This window comes from Falco naumanni, chromosome 18 (assembly GCF_017639655.2).
Source record: "Falco naumanni isolate bFalNau1 chromosome 18, bFalNau1.pat, whole genome shotgun sequence".
NCBI classification, from domain to species: Eukaryota; Metazoa; Chordata; class Aves; order Falconiformes; family Falconidae; genus Falco; species Falco naumanni.
This window is the reverse complement of record NC_054071.1, coordinates 4188886-4206988: the sequence shown is the minus strand read 5'-3', so window position 1 is coordinate 4206988 and position 18103 is coordinate 4188886. Positions and strand designations below refer to the sequence as shown.

Sequence of the window (18103 nt, the reverse complement as noted above, 5' to 3'; positions counted from 1 at the left end):
TGCTATGCTTTTTTAGGTATCAGCCATACATCAATGCCTTCTTAACTAATCACTGAGAAACTTGTATGAAATAATATCAATGTTCCACTAAAATCAAAATAATACAACCTTTCAACACTCGCTTTAACTCATTTTTTTCCCAGGTGTCATTACCACTTAATTTTATTTTTTTTTCTGAAATGCTACAGCTAAAACTAATGAAGAGTGTTTTCTCTCTGGCACATTTGTAAGCATTAGCATTAGGTGTTTTTAAAGGTTATTACACCCTCCAGAATTTCTACTTTTAGAAAAAGTACACGTGCCTTATGATCACTTCCTTGAGACTGGGCCACTGACTGTTTTAAGGATCTTACCATTTTCCACAGTTCTCCTTTAGCCAGGCTAACCAGTGCCCACCATTTCACGGAAACTGCTGCTCGCTCTCACCTCATGGAGGCTGCACAGGCTTTTGAGCTGGATCAGCCAAGCTGAAGGACTGCCACCTCATATCGCTACTGCCAGACTAATACTGAACATAACTGCTGCAGCTTCCCCCAAAAAGGCTGCTCTCGCCTGAAGACCCAAGTACCAGTTAGTGGTACTTTTATATTAAAAAGTAGCACAAACAGTTTCAGTGGTAGGAATCACTGTGATGAAAACTAGACATGTTTTAAGAGACTGCCCATGCCTTTAAGAGTTGGAATCGAAGTAGAGGAAAACGAAGACAAGGAAGGGTAATTTATTTTCCCAAGGTAATATAAAAGGTCATATTTCACCGTGAAAGAATCCTGGCTGCTGTGTTATTATACTATTACAATAGTATACCTAATACATGCAGCATAATCTACACAAGGGAGAAGTAATGTCAGAGGAAAACGATACAAGCACTTGGGTATCACTTCAGTCCTGCTAAACGCAATTGTATTAACTATTGGACTTAAATTGCAGTTTGCTAAGTACAAGTGATAAAAATGCAGTATCATCCTTCCATAGCCTAGTGTGCAACATTTCCCTATAAATTTCAAAGTCAGTCACTCCTTACTTGTTTATTATTGCTGTTATTGCTATCATATGAGTCAGACAGCACCAACCATGACTCACCAAACCTCAGCCAGAACTATTTGTTAATGTTTGTTCAGCATTTTGAAGATGTAAAGTGCTTCATAAGTACTCAATGCCACAAATACTAGCTACAAATATGACTCAGGATGGATGGAATAATAGGGCTCAGCTCAGCACTACCTTACTCCTGTCTCTTCAGGCTGTAACTCCATGATATACATGATAACCAGGCCCACAGAGGGCATGCATACACGATGCCTTCAAGGTAATAACATACTGCTTTTCCAGTCTGACTTTTATTCCAAATTACTCTAGTGTGTGGAGAGACTTACATAAATATATTAATCAACTGCTAAAGTGCACCTGCTTCCAGCATGAGCTACCAAGACACTACATAGCACTTTACATAAAGCGAGACAAAAGATCAGGTTAAGTTGAAACTATAAGGGAAAGTTACAGGCAGAACATCACCATCCATTTGGATTTTGGCCAGAAGCTCTAGTTAATTCTTGAGAATAATGTTACAAGATTTTTAATTTCAGAACTTCTGTTTAACTCTCATGCTCCTAAAACTGGAATATCTGAGCTTTTTATATTTTCTTTACATAACTGCTGTTTGAGGTTTGAACTACTCCCGACCCAGAAAGCTTGAAATCTTGACAGGATCACTGCACAAGTCATTAACAATAGTAATTTAAATGTTAAAACCCCAGCAACCCACAATTACCCAGAACAAGATAATACAAACAGTGTTCTATATTAAAAAATTTATGTTGTAAAGAAGAAAAAAAGAAAGAAAATGCAATTCATCCATGTCATAAAAGCAGCTCCATGATCCCTACCATTTCTTCATTTTTCTTATTTTGTTCTTCTAGTTCCTCTTTTTCTCAATCTTTAACTTCATGGGTTGTACTTTTGTTCTATTAAAGCTTTAATTTCACATTTTCAGAATCTTTTTCTCTATCTTCTGAGAGAACTTAGAGTGAAATTTGTGTAAGTCCTCAGCCAGCCCTAGAAACACACTGGAAGCTGCATACAGTGTATCAGTGACTACTTGTCTTGTCAGTGTTATTTATGTGCTAACAAGGGAACTTTATTAAATTAGTGTCAAGAGGGCAGACAAGTGGCTTCCTGCAGAGGTAACAATAGTCTTCACTCAGAAGAGATTGCTGAAAAGACAGTAACTATTGACCTATATAGTATGTTCTGGGACATCTGTAACTATCAATCTTTCAGCTTGCTGTCTGCCTGCCATTTCATTTTAATGCTGAGGGTCTTTTCTTTCACATGAAGATTTTCTACTCCTTACTAACGGCCATTTTTTCCCAAAGAAAAAAAATAAATCTCTATGTGCCACAGAAGGTCTTTGACAATGTCTCCATAATACAGCCTTAGGGAAACACTATCTGCTCCCATTGAGACAAAGGTGGTTGCACTTGATTCTCTCCCACAACACCGCTCTCTATCCAAAAGCTAACTTAAAATTAGCTCACCCACCTCTTTCTTCTGGATCACTTATTAAACAATCTAAGAATAATATTTAGTATTTAGGAAATGTGGTTTTTTAATTGCTAAAAATTCTCCAAAGACTTCTCAAACAGAAAGAAATAATCATGCCCTGTCTCCCTCTTCAATTACCTTATCCACTAGATGATTGCACTGCACATTGTGACGTTAGTATAAAGAACTAATTATCTAACTATAACACATATCTAAAAATAAATTTCAGGCTGGACTGACAGAAATGGTCAAGTGCTTCACTGAAACTTATATTGTGAAATAACACACAGTCATAAAGAAAATCTAGACTTCCAAAGCACTTAACCTATTTCAGACTGTGATCTTGAAATGTCCTGCAAGCTAAATACCTCTGATGGTTCAACTGCTCGGCCAGAAAAGAACTAAAACCCTCAGGACGCTAAAAGAAACCTTGCAGATCAAATAAATCACCCTTTTCCCTTCTTGTTCAGATCTGCTCGGTGCTCTCACATGTGCCTCTGGAATTACATGGAAAGCCAAGCTCCTAACAGTGGTATTTTCACACAGGGGCAGGATGAGGTTTAGCTCTAATGTCCTGACCACGTTCAAACTCGGGTCACCACCTCCTACACAATTAACACCAGCGACCAGTTACAGCCTTCCCTGACCACCGCCTGAAATCTCTCTGTGGTGCTTCCAAGTACTACGGCCACCCTCGGTGGTGTGTTACACCTCAGTGGTGATCTTACATTTATAAAGCACTTCCAGAAAAAAAATTGTGGTTTAGACCTTATGAATGAGTGCTTATGTTTCCTTGTAATCACTGGGTGGCAAGCCACCTCTCTAAAACAGTGCTGTCACCCAGCCATCATGTCATTGTGTAGACATACAGAGTGGATGCTCTCCTTCCAGCCCACAGCACGAACACACAATCATTCAGCCTGTACTGAATTGTTTCCATAGTGTGGTTTTTGTCACACTGTCAACATCAGTATAATTTTTAGAACGTGCAGGCCTTGTTCACAAAACCCTGAAGTACAAAGCAGAGCTCAAATTAGAGGCATTGCTTCCTGTAGCATCTCTGTGTGGTCACTAAATAATGGAGAATGGAAGAGAGGTGAGTTACTGTGCAATGAGAGCGACATGACCAGAGATTGTTATCAGGGACTGAGCAATGTGCTAACAACATTGTTGCATAAAATCTTTCTTTCAGAAATATTTCCAGGCTGCTACATTTGGAACATGCAAACGTTGTATAAAAAGCAGCCAGAACGGTTACTACAGTCCTGATGCTTTTCAGTATTTTAACTGATTATTGGATGATGGCACGTAGAGCACACTTGTGCTTAAAGATGGTTCCATATGAGAAGGTTGCAAGGACTTCAGGAAAGTATCAAAATTCAAAGCGATGCGGATAAGTAGGAAAATGGTCAGAAATCAAAAAAACAACATTCACTAAACGCAAATGCAAAATGCTACACTTCAGGGGAAAAAAGCAAATTGAATGCACTAACTGATCTCCTGAGGTCCTTTCCAGCCTTCCCTCTCTCTGATTTTGTCATCTAACATAGTGCTGATATCAGAGAACCGAATGGAAATGCCTCAGCAAGATTGGAGTTCCTGTTTTTCATAAAACTTACTACTCCATCAAAAACACTGCAAGACTTTTAAAAGTGCAAAGGTCTTAAAGGCATAGGGTACAGCCACATCGTGTCATACTGGAAATTTACATTTCCTCTGTGACCAATTTAACGCATGCTGTACTACTGCAGTAAGTACTACATAGCAGATTCTGGATAAGTGAAATGTTGCTATTCTGAAATGAATATGAACCATGAGAATCATTTAAAAGCAGAAATCTATAGTAGGTATCATGTTTTCCATTTTCACATGGTGGACATCTCAGAGTGATTGCCATCATGGGAGTATGTACTGTAACATAAAACCACAGTTACAATAAGTATGGGTTCTCATGAAAACCAAAACTTGCTGATGTTCTGATAACCATTTACTTTTACTAATGCTCTAAAAAACATGTCATTTGCTGAAAAGATGATAGCCCACGTAAAACTATAAAACTCTAACTTTGTTAAATCATTGCTTCTTCATGGCGGTTTTTTGTGTGTGCATGTGTCATGAAGCCTGATACACCAGCCTCCTCGCTCTGCACAGAGTCAGGACTTTGGTCCCCAGAGTCATCATCATCAAGGGGCCTTCACACCATTTTTCAGGCCCAGCTTGGGATGATGCCTGCAGAATCTTTGCTTGATAAGCATATCACTGAATAAAATTATTATTTTTTTTTCATTATCAAAGGGCCTTGGTAAACACTGCTGTCTCTTTAAGTGTATTTTTACATTTTAGTTTTCTTCTCTGAAAACTCAGTTTAACTTTTTTCCTTGTAAAGAAAATTCTATCTGAAATTCACAATCAAAACTAGGAAGCTCCTTAAAGTTATTGATGCTCAGAGGGCTGGAGCCCCTCTCCTGTGAGGACAGGCTGAGAGAGCTGGGTTGTTCAGCCCGGAGAAGAGGAGGCTCCAGGGAGATCTCAGAGCAGCCTTCCAGTACCTAAAGGGGCCGACAGGAAAGCTGGAGAAGGACTTTGTACAAGGGCATGTAGTGACAGGACAAGGGGGAAAGGCTTTAAACTGAAAGAGAGGAGATTCAGATGCAATATTAGAAAGAAATCCTTATCTATGAGGGTGGTGAGGCATTGGAACAGGCTGCCCAGAGAAGCTGTGGGTGCTCCATCCCTGGCAGTGTTCAAGGCCAGGTTGGACAGGGCTTGGAGCAACCTGGGTGAGTGGAAGGTGTCCCTGCCCATGGCAGGGGGGTGGACTAGATAATCTTTAAGACCCCTTCCAACCCACACTGTTCTACGATTCTATGTTTCTATTGTTTGGCTGTTTTTTTAAGGCTGAAGAGCAAAAAAATGGGAACCCAAATGCTGAACCTGTAGACTCAGCTCTGCTATAGATTAGTTGTATTCTCTTTGGGGAGGTCATAACCACTCCCTGGCTTTGAATGGGAAAAGTAATTCTTTCCTGACTTACTGGTGTATTGTGGGACTTATATCACACAAGTTCATTTTAGGATTTGAAATATTCAGGCAAAGCAGGCTCAAAGATTACAGCAGTCATTTTTCACTAAAGTATTTTCAGAACTGCAGCACTGAGACCGTGAAAAGGAAAATAAGAAAAACTACGTTTTGATACCTTTTACCTTCGGTCTTTTCCAAAGACAACTCTACACTTAAAAGAAGTCCCTCATCTCTCACTACCTCCTAAGCTGATCTATCAGTGATCTTCAGGATACCATCCCATTTCCATGCCCTAGATCCACGTCACTAAAACTTCTGCAAATTCTAACAATGCTGACTAACAGTTTTCATTCTAAAGAAAAAGAAGCGTCAAACAGGCTGAGATGTGTGAAGAACTGTTGTCAACCACCACAGGCATCAACTCTTTCAATAAAATAAGCCACATAATAGCATTAATGTAGGAATAATTTAACTTACTGTGTCACCTACAGAAATGCAGCGTACAAGGTATTTTAGATGTTTTATTCAAAGTAACTGTGAAATAAAAAAGTGATTAAAATAAAAGCATTCTTTAACTAGTTGCCTGAGGGATGCATTAAACCAGACCCTTTTATAAGAAGTTACAGCCCTTTAGGTTACAGAAAATGGCTGTAGTAAAAACTTCTCAGGCTGTGCATTAACAGCCTACCAGATGCCCTTTTTTAAGCACTGTAATGAACCAAAAAACCAAAACCACTGTAATGTGATAAACTCACCAGCCTCGCACATGCCAGCGTTCTGCAAATAAGTACGGCACCGCTCCTTGTGCTCCTCTAATGAGCTCCTTTGCTTGTAGCTCCTTCCACAAAACTCACATTTGTATGGCTTCTCCACTAGAAAAATAAGAGTGCAGGATAAAATAACTACAAGAGACTACTAAAACACCGTCTCCCTGACATTGAAGTATATAGTTACTAATAGCATATCTTCAGCTCATGGAGAATGCTTTAAATTTCTGTTAAGTTTATGAGCACTGTAATCATCACAAAGTTGGGGTTATGTAAGGGTGAAGCCCACCAGACACACAGAGTTCCTCTTCATCCCCTGAGCTCAGCACCAGAAAAGAAGAGGACTTATAACTGGACACTGTTCCCAGGAGCTCAGGTTCCTACCGCCCTGCTGCAGCTGACAACTTCTCTTGGCGTAACTTCCCTAGGGAAGGCCAACTCTACTGCTGCTAAACCAGGACTGCAACTGTCCTAACCTTCTGACCTAGGTCCTGTCTCTACAGAATTTTTTCAAGGATTTCATGAAACTGATGAAGTTAAACCAAACCCAAACCATATCTGAGGCTCATTTATTTTCCAAAGGCATTTATGGAAAAGAAAACTATGGTTCAAATTCATTTAACTAAGATATCCACACAGCCTTTCCCAGCACCTTATACACAAGGACGGGAAGCACTTCCTAAAGTACCTCATTCCTGTTTTGTGAACAGACATCCTCTAACACACCCCGGTAAAATATCATCCCTGGAGAGAGCAAATATAACTAGCCTTGCATTGTATGATGTGCAGCGAGACCACACTCCCTACTGCTAATGCAATTGTTGGCTTCTTTACGTGATCCACTTGAAGAGGCTTTCTTTATACTGTTTAATAAGCCAGCTCTTGAAAACCTCACTTACAATAACTACATGATGTGTTTGAAGCATGATGTTTTTAGCATTGTGCTGGTGGGGGACAATCACCACCACTGTGACGGTTCTTGATTAAATCAGAATCTCATTTATCCATGTCAGGTAATCTCATTTTTAACTTTGATTCTTTGTGAGTTTGTACTTTTCTTTTTTTTCTGTAAAGTGCAGTGCAGAGATAACATCTATCATTTAGAATAAATATTTTCTCTCTAGGCTGCTGTATAACACAGGATATACACAAATCAAAAGAGTAAGCACAACCTGGCTCTTACAGAACTGGGGGAACTATGATTAATTAATTTATACCTGGCTTGCTGTTCAAGTCACATCAGCTCTGTGCCTTCATTTCTCCCATCTGTAAAATGGATGGAAAACCCTACCAGGCTTGAGAAAAAACACCGATCTTTGTTGAGCATGTTAAGACATTCAGATGAAAGGCACTACACAACAGTGAGGTGTTCACTGGCGATAGTCGTGCTGTCCTGGATTATGCTTCTAGAGCCTAACAGCTCAGGGTAGGACCGGGAGTCCCAGCAAAGCATGTCTTCACACTACTCCTCAAATTCAGAGCTTGCTGGCACAGCTAGCTCCACTCATTTGAAAACACCAAGGAGTTATTTTGTTCAAGCAGGCATTGAGGCTGGCTGTTCCTCACAGCACACAGCTGTGACAGCGGGTTTCCCTGTGGCCTCTTTCTGCATTAAGAGCGGAGCTGAGCCCGAAGATGGTTCCATCAGCACAGCAGGCAGAGTGAGTGGTCGCTGCTATCTGCCCACTGTTCAGAACTAGCCCAGCTGAGCGAACTTGGCTGACTCTTTTTCACACCTAGTGTCCTAGTGACACATGTCTAAAACACATGAAGTGTCTTTGAAGTCACTTACCAGAATGTGTCCTTAAGTGACCTGTTAGCGCATCCCTCCTTTGGCAGGCATAACTGCAAAGATGACATTTAAAAGGTTTTTCCCCCGTATGTAGTTTAATGTGGCGGAGGAGGTTACCCTTCTGAGTAAAGGAAGCTCCGCACTGATTACACTGGAATGGCCGTTCACCTTAAAATGACATACAAAAAAGGACATTTAATGGTTACGTGGGTATCATGCTGTCTTCATATCCTTTCCTTTTTGGAAGAGGAAAGAATGAGATACTGGATCAATTTATTTCTACAGAAACACACACAGCCCTTCCGTTGACTTCAGTGGGAGTTACATGCAGCTCTGGTGTCAGAGCTTCTTGTAACATATGTACAACTATAGAAAACACTGTACAGTTTTTCCATGAAAATAAGTGTTCTGGAGGAGGATGATTCCAACAAGCTAGCAATTTTTAGAAAAAGCAAAAAAAAAAGTCTCATCTTACTGCAGGTCAAAACCCAAGATGCTCACTGGCTTGTTGCCAAATTATAGCACAAAGAGAAATACAGATACAGACTGGAAATGGCGGCACAAAACCAATCTAACTTGTGTTTTGTGCCTGAAATACTGAAATTACATAGTGCCTTTCATCCAAAATTCTTAAAATGCCTCACAAAGATGCTTTTACTAATAGTCAGTCCTGACAGTAAGAAAGGTGGGTAAATGAGGCACAGAAAAGTGAGTAACTTGCTAGAGATCACACGTGGCGTCAAGGGCAGAACAAGGAAATCCTGGTTTTGGTATCCTTTTTTAAAATAAGTAGACTAGCTTACAAATTACTATCCTTTCAGTATTCATCTCTTACAAGAATAATATAGGGATATTTACCAGTGTGGCTACGCTTATGAACCATCAAGACATTGAGGCTAATGCAGGCTAATCCACAGATATCACAATTCATTTTTCCACTAGCTGGCCTGATGTTGTCATATGAGCCAGAATGTCTTTCCAGTTTTATGCTTTCATATTCATTATATTCTCTGGGATAGGTGTAAGGCATTTCAGATTCTTCTGGGGTTTCCATATGTTCTGAATTTAAAGCATTCTCCTCTCTTTCACTGTATTCAGCTTTCACTTTAACCACATCATCTGCAGGTAAAACAAAGCAAAAAGATGAAAAGATGCTCATCTTAGGCACTATGAAGGATCTTAGGAAAAAAACTCAAAGATTACATAAAATTACATTACCAATCTCCCTGAATGTTTTACTTGAACATCCAAAGATGAAAAAATGCCATTAAGATATGAATCTTCATGGGTCATGTACACTTAATGATACTCACAGTGAGATAACCTTTAAAAATACTGACCTGTCTGTTAATTACCTTTGATGGATAATTTCCTTCTACACATTATTAAAGTATAATACAAACTTCTGCAATTACAGGGTGCTATTCAGGATTCGTAAGAAAATACTTATTCCTACAGCTCGCACTTAGCCTACAGAAATTGGTGTCTCAGGCTGCTCCCGCACATTGGAAATATAGAAAAACACAAATTAAAAAGGTTACTTCTATCTTCCTGTGGAACCTCTGGTGCTTGAAACAGGCCTAAGAAATAGTCTGACCCAGTGTACGAGTTCCAATGCTCCCATGGTACAGATTCTCATGAGTTAGGCCTAATAAACAATCCTAATTTTTACCTGCAAATTACAATTTTTATCCAAACATCTCAAATGTGTGAGGAGCATCCAATAATATTGATACCTGTACCATAAGGTTACTGTATGAGTAAAACTAGCAGAAGCAGGGTAAAGAAATCAATGAATGTATTCAGAAATGTTAAAAGATTTGTCCAAAGCCGTATCACGAGTATGTGGCAAAGAACCCAAAGACTCATAAAGATCAGCATCCGTGGCCTCTCAACAGGTTCCTGAACCTGTAGCCATGTCCCGAGAAAACCAAAGACATTGCCTTAAATGAATGCAATTTCACGACAAGAGGACAATGTAACAAGTAGCTAATAATTTACTAACTATAAAAATTTACTAAATATTTACTAACAATAATGCTCCCATGTAAAAATATAAGCAGACTGGTCACACTATATGAACAGCTGACGATTCCAAACTTACATTGCTGAATTTCTTTTCCACTATTAACTCCAGCATTACTGGCACTTGCATTAAAATCTTTACTAATTGACAGGACAGATTTTTTCTGCTTTTCCATCTAGACCAGAGCTAGGCTATGGCTGAAACTTGAGTTATGCCTCAAGCTACCAAGTGAAGAAAAGCACCAAGAGATAAAACACAGTTTCCTGTTTGAAAGTATTCTTCTCCTGGCCACCTGCTCCTCTCTCAAACTGAGGGTTAGACAGTTAAATATGGCACTTAATCACTTGTCCTTTCTCCAAAGTACAGAACTTGGACTGCTGAATATGTATTAGCTCTGGTTCTGAGTAATAAACCACATCAAATGCCAAGAACAAACAATGGGTGACAGTGAAAATGAGGTGGCAACATAAAAGCAGCACTGAAAAATGAAGATCTGGCAACCAATGCTTTCATGAAGTCAAAGTTCTCAACTATATTTTAGTGATAAAATCACTCCTCTATCCTAAATGTTTTATGAAGCCCAGCCAATCTATCAATCTTTGGGTTGAAGGGAGGTGGAAGAAACAGGTGGGTGGTAATTTCTTCATCCTATGCAAGCATCCACAGGGTAGGGTGGAAAACTCCAAGATTTCCCTTGGTGCTCTCCCTAGATGATGATACACACAGAAGGATGGTGCTTTTTTCCTGCATATTGTATGGTTTTATCCCCCTATCCTGAAAATTTTTTAGTTTGGGGACTCGGTCAGTTTGGGACTGACTGCCCTGGTCCCAGAAGAGCTCACACAGGTTTGGCTGTTTGCTCAGAGGGTCACAGGGAGCTCTAGATTCACCTACAAACGGGCCATTTTTCTCTGCACCTGCTTCGATACTAGTTCTGCTTCACATCCCAGGGATTCCTAGTTTCACTGAAACAGGTTTTCCTCCGCAAGTACCTTCTGCTGCCAACTTCATGTCTGAGGGAGCAAGGGTGCATCTGCTATCAAGACTCTAAAATTAGTTTATACATCCAGTTCCATCACGCTAAGGAAAATTATTACCAGTTGCTGAAAGCAGCTTTCAACAGAATCTCTTTTCCAAAAAAAAAAAACAACCAAAAAAGTGTTTTTGATGGTTGTTTGGGCTTTTTTTCCCTCTCAGAAGAAGGCAGCTCCAAAATAATTTGCTACATCCTGCACAGCACGGTAAAAGGAAGTACCCATTGCAGCTGCACCTTGTTGGTACTTTCAGACACAATTTCAATTCCCACTTTCTACTTAACGTCTCACCTTTTGTCTGCATCAAATGCAATCGCTTAGTGGATGACTAGTTGTAAACTCCAACTGAGAAGACTTCTCTACCGTTTTCTACTGTTCCTCACCACAAGTTCATGGCTCACAGCTTTTCACTCTTTTACAGACCTACGCCAGCGCTCACATAGCACTGCGTGAACGCTGGGTTGAGTTCCCCATGGCAAGCACTTGCTGACTGGCACAAATTGGGCAAGCCATCCTAGGCTTCCACTGTGGAAAATAATTACCTCTGCATTTTCCATATTGCATGCTGACTGCTTGCAGTACTTGTGTTTTCTTGTAGTGGTGGTGAAGGATGCACCTGAGTTCTGATCAAGGCTTTTCCACCACTGCCTCCCTGCAACAAACATCACTGCTACTCCAGCCGTCAGCAATATCCATCAAAGCTCGAGCGCTTTGCAGTTTACATGCAGGCATTTGAAGAACCTCAACGGAAAAAATTCACTTTCTGATGACTAAGAACAACAGCCAGCAGAAGTCACTAGGGAAGAGGCTTTATTTAGCCAAGTAAGTGTTAGAAGGGTTGGAATTTTTCTGTCCTAACACACCTGTTACTGTTTAGACTTCACTCTGTCTTCCTGGCAGCAATACAGAAGGAATCTTTGGTACAAAGCAGTCTGAGGAAAAGGCAGCTCACTACAGGTCAGCCTAAAATTAACCAAGTGCTTGCAGAGGTCTGAAGCAACCAAATTCCTTTTTCAGCCCTGACTTTTGTTCTGTGCACTGGCACACACAGGGAATACTGTGAGATCAGGAGATCGGCAGCTGTGTGGAAAGGTATCTGTCACTTAAACATCATATCAACATATTTTAATGACATCAGGGAGTTTCCAAGCTGGTTTGCCTTAACCAAGAGGAAGGTGGCTGTAACTTCAAGTAGAAAAGGAAAATTTAACTGAGGAAAGACACAATTATCCCTAACAACACTAACAAAGTTCCCCCAGTTGAAAAAAAGAAGTGCTATCATCTCTTCGATGCTCAGGAAAGTAAAGAAGTTGTAAGAGGAAAAAAACATTCAGGGTGTCCAACCCAGGTAACTATTTTTCTTCAGGCAGTTCATGAAGGTAATACACACTGCAGAAAAAAAATGTTGTAGATTTTACACAACAAAGTACCAGTGTGATGCGTTAAGGCTGATGCACATGGTTTCATTTCCTGGGGAGATGATTACAAGATGAAAGACATACTCCAGAGTAATATTTTTGTTTCACCTGAAACACTGTAAAAACAATGGGTTCTGGAAAAAATCCAAAATAAAGCCGTGGTGGCAACTTCAGACTGAGTCACCACATGAACAGGGCTTGCATATGTTCTATAAAATGCATGAATAAAAAAAGAAGTCAATAGCAGCAATTAGGACAAGCTAGAGTTTTATCTTTGCTATTCTCTCCAGGAGGAAGTCTCAGAAGGAAAATCCCCCAATTACTATATTTAATCCAAGACCTTGGCATCACGTATAGAGAAAAGAATGTAAGTTTTGCACTGTTGTTAAGCAAAGTTTACCAGTAGTGTTATGAAAAGCACAAAGAATAAAAAACAGAAGCTATTAAAGACAACGGCACAAAAGGGTGATGTTGCTCAAGTGTTTTACAAGGAGTGGGGTCATAATCATGAAATCCTCAGCACATGCAAAAAGTCAACTGGATAACAAAGAAACTTAATCATCTTAATGTGGCGTTTTAATGATGCTGCTGATTTGCTATGCCAATTCAGAGATAATGAGCCCCTAATGCTACAGATGTTCAGCCAGACTAAAGAAAAAAAAAAAGAAAAAAGAAAAGCTTTTCTTGTATGCCATTTCCTAACTATCCAATTAAACAAATTGTGAAAGCATATAAATAGTTTACCACGTTTTGACAGCTGTTAATAGAATTCAGATGCCAAAGAAACAAGAAGGGAGTCTATGCATGTGCATACTGAAGGATTCTTGTGACTACCTGGATCTGACAGGTATTAACTGATGATTCATCACCTTTATTGCCACAAATTGTCCCCAGAAACAGCAGTATCAACCCAAAACCTAGCACACATGTACTGGAGTTGTCCCCTCCCAGAATGCGAGATTCCTTTACCTAAACCAACTAGAAACAGAACAGGCACATGTGGTGAAACTGAAAAAGTAGCGGAGTTTCCAAATTTAAGTCAGAATCCTGCATGTTTATGACAAACACCTCTACAATGGAATTAACGTGCTGTGGGGGAAGAGATGTCATGAATTAAAACCCAAACATACTCCTTAATGAATAGAGAGAGCTTTGCAGTACATCCCATCAAAATTATTTAAAAACCAAAATCAATGCTATACCTATGTTTTTTCTTACATAACAAGAAGAAATCAATGACACGTGACATACATGGATATATTGAATATTTGGAGACTGTAAGTAATGCGGAATTATAAAATGTGATGTGATATAATAGCAACGTGAGATTTTTATTTTTTTTTAATAGAGGTAACACAGCAATAAGGCAACTTTTCTCCATATCTGCCTTCTACATCACTGCAGATACCAGTTCTAGGGAAGGGAAAGGAGTTAAAGCCTTTTGGGCCCAACCTGGCTTTGTTCCTTCCACTGACTCCAGTGATAAGCTCGCTTTTTTTACAACAGCAGCAATGATTTTATGAGATCATTGTTTGCCAACAAAGGAAGAAGCAATCACCTAGAAGCAGTATCTGCTTCCAGCCAGGCAGCAGTGGCAACAACAGTAATGAAGACGTAGTGGCAATAAACATGTACTCCTTCATACAGCGCGTATGCCACTGGACTTGTCCCACTCAGGTGTCTCCACAGCTGCAGCGCCCTTTTTGTGTCACTACAGGCCAAACCAGATTCTTCTGCACTAAAAAATCACAAGTACTACATTCAGTGTTTCTGTTTGACAGCACACTGGAAATCCACACATTTCACTTCCTTGGCTTACTAAAAATTATTACTTGGACATATTGGCTTTGATTTTGTCCTTGTGCCTTGCAGTATTTTCTTAGTACTGTTGTTCAGTACCCATTTTTGTACAAAAAACCAAGCATCTATTTTGTTTAGATACTGTATAAAGCATACTTGAGTGGCAATTCCTAAATAAACCACTGCAGTATGCACCTGGTGGAAATTTCACTTCTAAAAATAGGAGAGAAACTTTCATAATTCCCCTTTGTGGAGTGCATGCTCTATGGTAATGAGTTTTCTTGTTTTTATTGTGACTTGAACAAAAATAGAAACAAATCAAATTGAAATGCAGCACTGAGAATTGGAAAGGAAAAAAAGAACAAAAAAACAGGCATCATTTTCCAAGCACTTGGATGTGTGTTTTCTACTTCATTAATACCAATGTCTTTCTATCATTAAAACACAGTATAATTTATCTATTTGCACAATTAATTAAAAAAAATATTTAAAATAAATCAAACAACATGCATCATCCCCAAGCTCATGAGAGCCAGGAAATTTGATTTAAGTAACTGGTTCTTAAAGCATCTTATTCGAATCCTAGAATCTTTCTTATAAACATGAATATTCCTCTGTAAATCTATAATTTCATACCTGATATTTCCCATTTATTACAAATTTCTGCCTAATAATAATCGAGTGGGGGTTTTAGGACTTTCATTCCAAAGGTTTCCAAATTACGTTACAGTTATACTAACAGAAATAGCGATAAAGGAAAAGTGTTATCCAAACCTAAGCGTCCCCAAAGCTGGGGATGAACAGGAAAACTGCACAGCAACACCAGGCAGCGCTAGGCCAGGGTTTCGGGAAGGAAATGAAAAAGAACACATTTAACTGACACTACAAACAGAATTTGTGGAAGCAGAATGTTATTACCTGAGACAATATGACTGGGGGCTAGAAAATGATGGTTAGTACTATGCTAAAACTATCACGGACTTCTATATTTTTTTTTTTTTTTTAATTTAAAAAAGTGTCGATAGCTTGCCTTTTTCCTCAACTGCCTATTCCCCAGCGCTGCACAGGAGCACAGAGGATCAGAGGGAATGCTATCCCACACCCAGAGCCTACAGCGCCCAGATTTTCCAAAGCCTGTCTCAGATGAATTTTTGCTTCATTTATGACACCTGTTAACATCGTCCTTTCAAATCTTAATATCTTGAAAATCTCCCTCTTAAACCAAAAACAAATGAAAAAGGAACACAGCAAAAGATGAACCTGTGTCAGTTCTTCCCTTCTGTTACAGTTAGGATAACATCACTCACAGAAAACATTTCTAAAATGACAATTCCTGAAGTCCAGAAAGCCAGATACAATCACAACCGTTAAATCAGACTTCAATTAGACAGTTAATCAGAGAACATCTGGACCTAACAGTCAGACTGAAAAAGGCCACATGTTAAATTCAGATAATAGCCTTCATTAGTTATATCAAGGGACCTATTATTAATACGACCACTCAGGCATGATCGTCTCTGGTCAACTGCTTTTTCAAATGAACTTCAAATCTGAGAAGTTGCAAGTGTAGTTTCATTTAGCCTTTTCTAATTAATCTCCCAAAAGTTATCCTCACAATGCAATATACTCTTGTGTTTGGTACTAGAAAAATATCATATGAAGAGGAAAATATAATAATGTGAAGAACAGGGAAATCAGTGATAAGTATCAATGGAGATTTTTAATACCTATAAACTGAAGACAGGAGCTTGGTTAAGATGTTGCTTAAAATCCTTGAACACGTTAATCTTGACAAAACTAACTGTATTGATTTGATTCAACTATCAAAAACTTCCCAGTAGTAAATAATCTGCATTCTGAGACTTGAATTATAGATTACTTTCTCTCCAAAATGAGGTTTTTATAATTAAATACTTGTGGTTTACTTTTAGCTTGGTCTTCTATAGAAGCATATGCTTCCACTCTGTGTTCGCTTCGTAACATTCAGACCTGTACACCAAATTCAATCCTACCTGGAAGAGGAGAGGGCATCTCAGAATTAATCTTTTCTGACAATTTGTCTGTTCAATGCCGCCCAGGAGTACCGGCATCTCCCAAAACCACTCCTGGAGGTGGTGCTCCTGCACCAGGAAAAACAGCCAGTGTGGCTGGCACACTTGGCAGGTGAGGTGCAGCAACAGACTGTTCGACAACAATGTACAGAACCGAGCTCTGAATTAAACAAAAGTTCCTAACAGCTCCTGCAAAGCAGCAGAGGGAACAAAAACAGGAACAAGAACTGGAGCAGCTGAATGCAGTGTGACGGGAGATGGCACTGAGGATGCAGCAAAGCTAGCCTGAGGTACCAAAAGTAAAACCTGGCATCTAGCACAGGATGCAAACTTTGCATCATCCAACTAAAAGTCAGCCAACAACAAGACACCAGCCCACTGGAAACCAAGTTTCATCAGTTCCAATGCACATGGAACTATTTGCTGTGTTTTAGCAAAGTTTTGACTCTTGTGCATTTATTTCTGCTTTCTGATACCTTTCCAGCAGCACAAACAGTAGCAAACCTGCCCCTTAAACTCACACATTTTGTGCCAAATGAACAGCCTCATTTGGGGGCAAAACATGAGTCATCTTAATTAACTGATTTCCTTTCCACCAACCCATACTTCTGAAAACAGATTATTTTCTACAATGACATGTGATTTGAGTTCCTAGGCCGTTTTCTTCATCTTCACCAATTTCCTGCTGGGGGAGGTGGGGAGGGAACACACCACAACTCATCTACCCTGGACTAGACCTTCCTTTGATGCCAAAGGAATAAGTATTCCTCTCAACTTTAATTTCAAGTAATTATTTTCTATTAACCCAATGCACACATTGTAGAACAAGTGAAGAAAAATGCTGTTTTAAAAGTTATGGAAAGCAGTCCATCATCTATTGGAATAATGCTGTGCATCCATCCTCCTTCCAGACATCTGATAGTCAGGATACCTCAAAAGCCAATTCTATTTTCTGCTAACTATAATGGGTTAATTAGAACAAGACATAGCTGCGCTTTTCTGATTATTTCAAGGCAATCAGAAGATCCCAGTTTCTGTACCAGCCCTGGGTGCTCTGGGCTACCCCACTGCGCAGCATAGCCCAAGCTGATGTCAATCATTTACAGGCTGTGGTGACAATGACGGTGTTGATGTCACTGAACGTGCTTGGCAGCATTCCTGCTGCGGATAGTAGAGCTAAAACAAACTCCAGAGGATCTTTTGTTGATAAGACTCAGACGCAACTAGGTTCAGTTCATGCACAGGCACCAAAGCGGGGACCTGACACAGTTAAGCAGCACAGACTCCTTGCCTAGTTTTAACACTCACAGAAATCCCCTGTTAAGTGAACTTCTGCAGCACAGCACTGCTGATGTTGTGAGATAACCCCTGAGTCCCATGAGCGGCAGGGCTCGATCTGGGCTTGGGAGATGTAATATTCTGATAAAAAACGGCACTTCCTTTTCAAGCAGATAAGTGCGTGTGCTAGCAGCACCACTGGAACCTCAGTACCCGCCAAAGCGAGGGTTTGTCATCCTCTCCTGTCTCACTCCAGCCTTTTAACCGCCCCCTTTCACACACCTAAATGCAGCAGCAATTAGCATCCATAAACCACAAATGTGGCTTCTATTTCTTTTTATTTCGCAACCATGAAAGCTCGCTAACATTCATAAC

The 18103-nt window shown here is 39.8% G+C and overlaps 1 protein-coding gene across 10 annotated transcripts in view; it reads right to left on the bottom strand.

Annotated features, from left to right (window-relative positions):
- Nucleotides 1-18103, bottom strand: part of IKZF3 (IKAROS family zinc finger 3) — a 40256-nt gene that overhangs the window by 11241 nt on the left and 10912 nt on the right. For 6 of the 10 annotated variants that reach the window (XR_005831380.1, XM_040617464.1, XM_040617466.1 and 3 more), the window contains 3 exons: nucleotides 8980-9240; nucleotides 8122-8289; nucleotides 6318-6434 (listed from right to left, as the gene is read on the bottom strand). Coding sequence is in view for 9 of the 10 variants with exons in the window: in XM_040617464.1 (XP_040473398.1) it covers nucleotides 6318-6434; nucleotides 8122-8289; nucleotides 8980-9240 (546 nt within the window). In the remaining variant the exon portion in view is untranslated. The remainder of the gene's footprint in view (nucleotides 1-6317; nucleotides 6435-8121; nucleotides 8290-8979; nucleotides 9241-18103) is intronic. The other 4 variants (XM_040617467.1, XM_040617470.1, XM_040617469.1 and 1 more) reach the window with 3 other exon arrangements.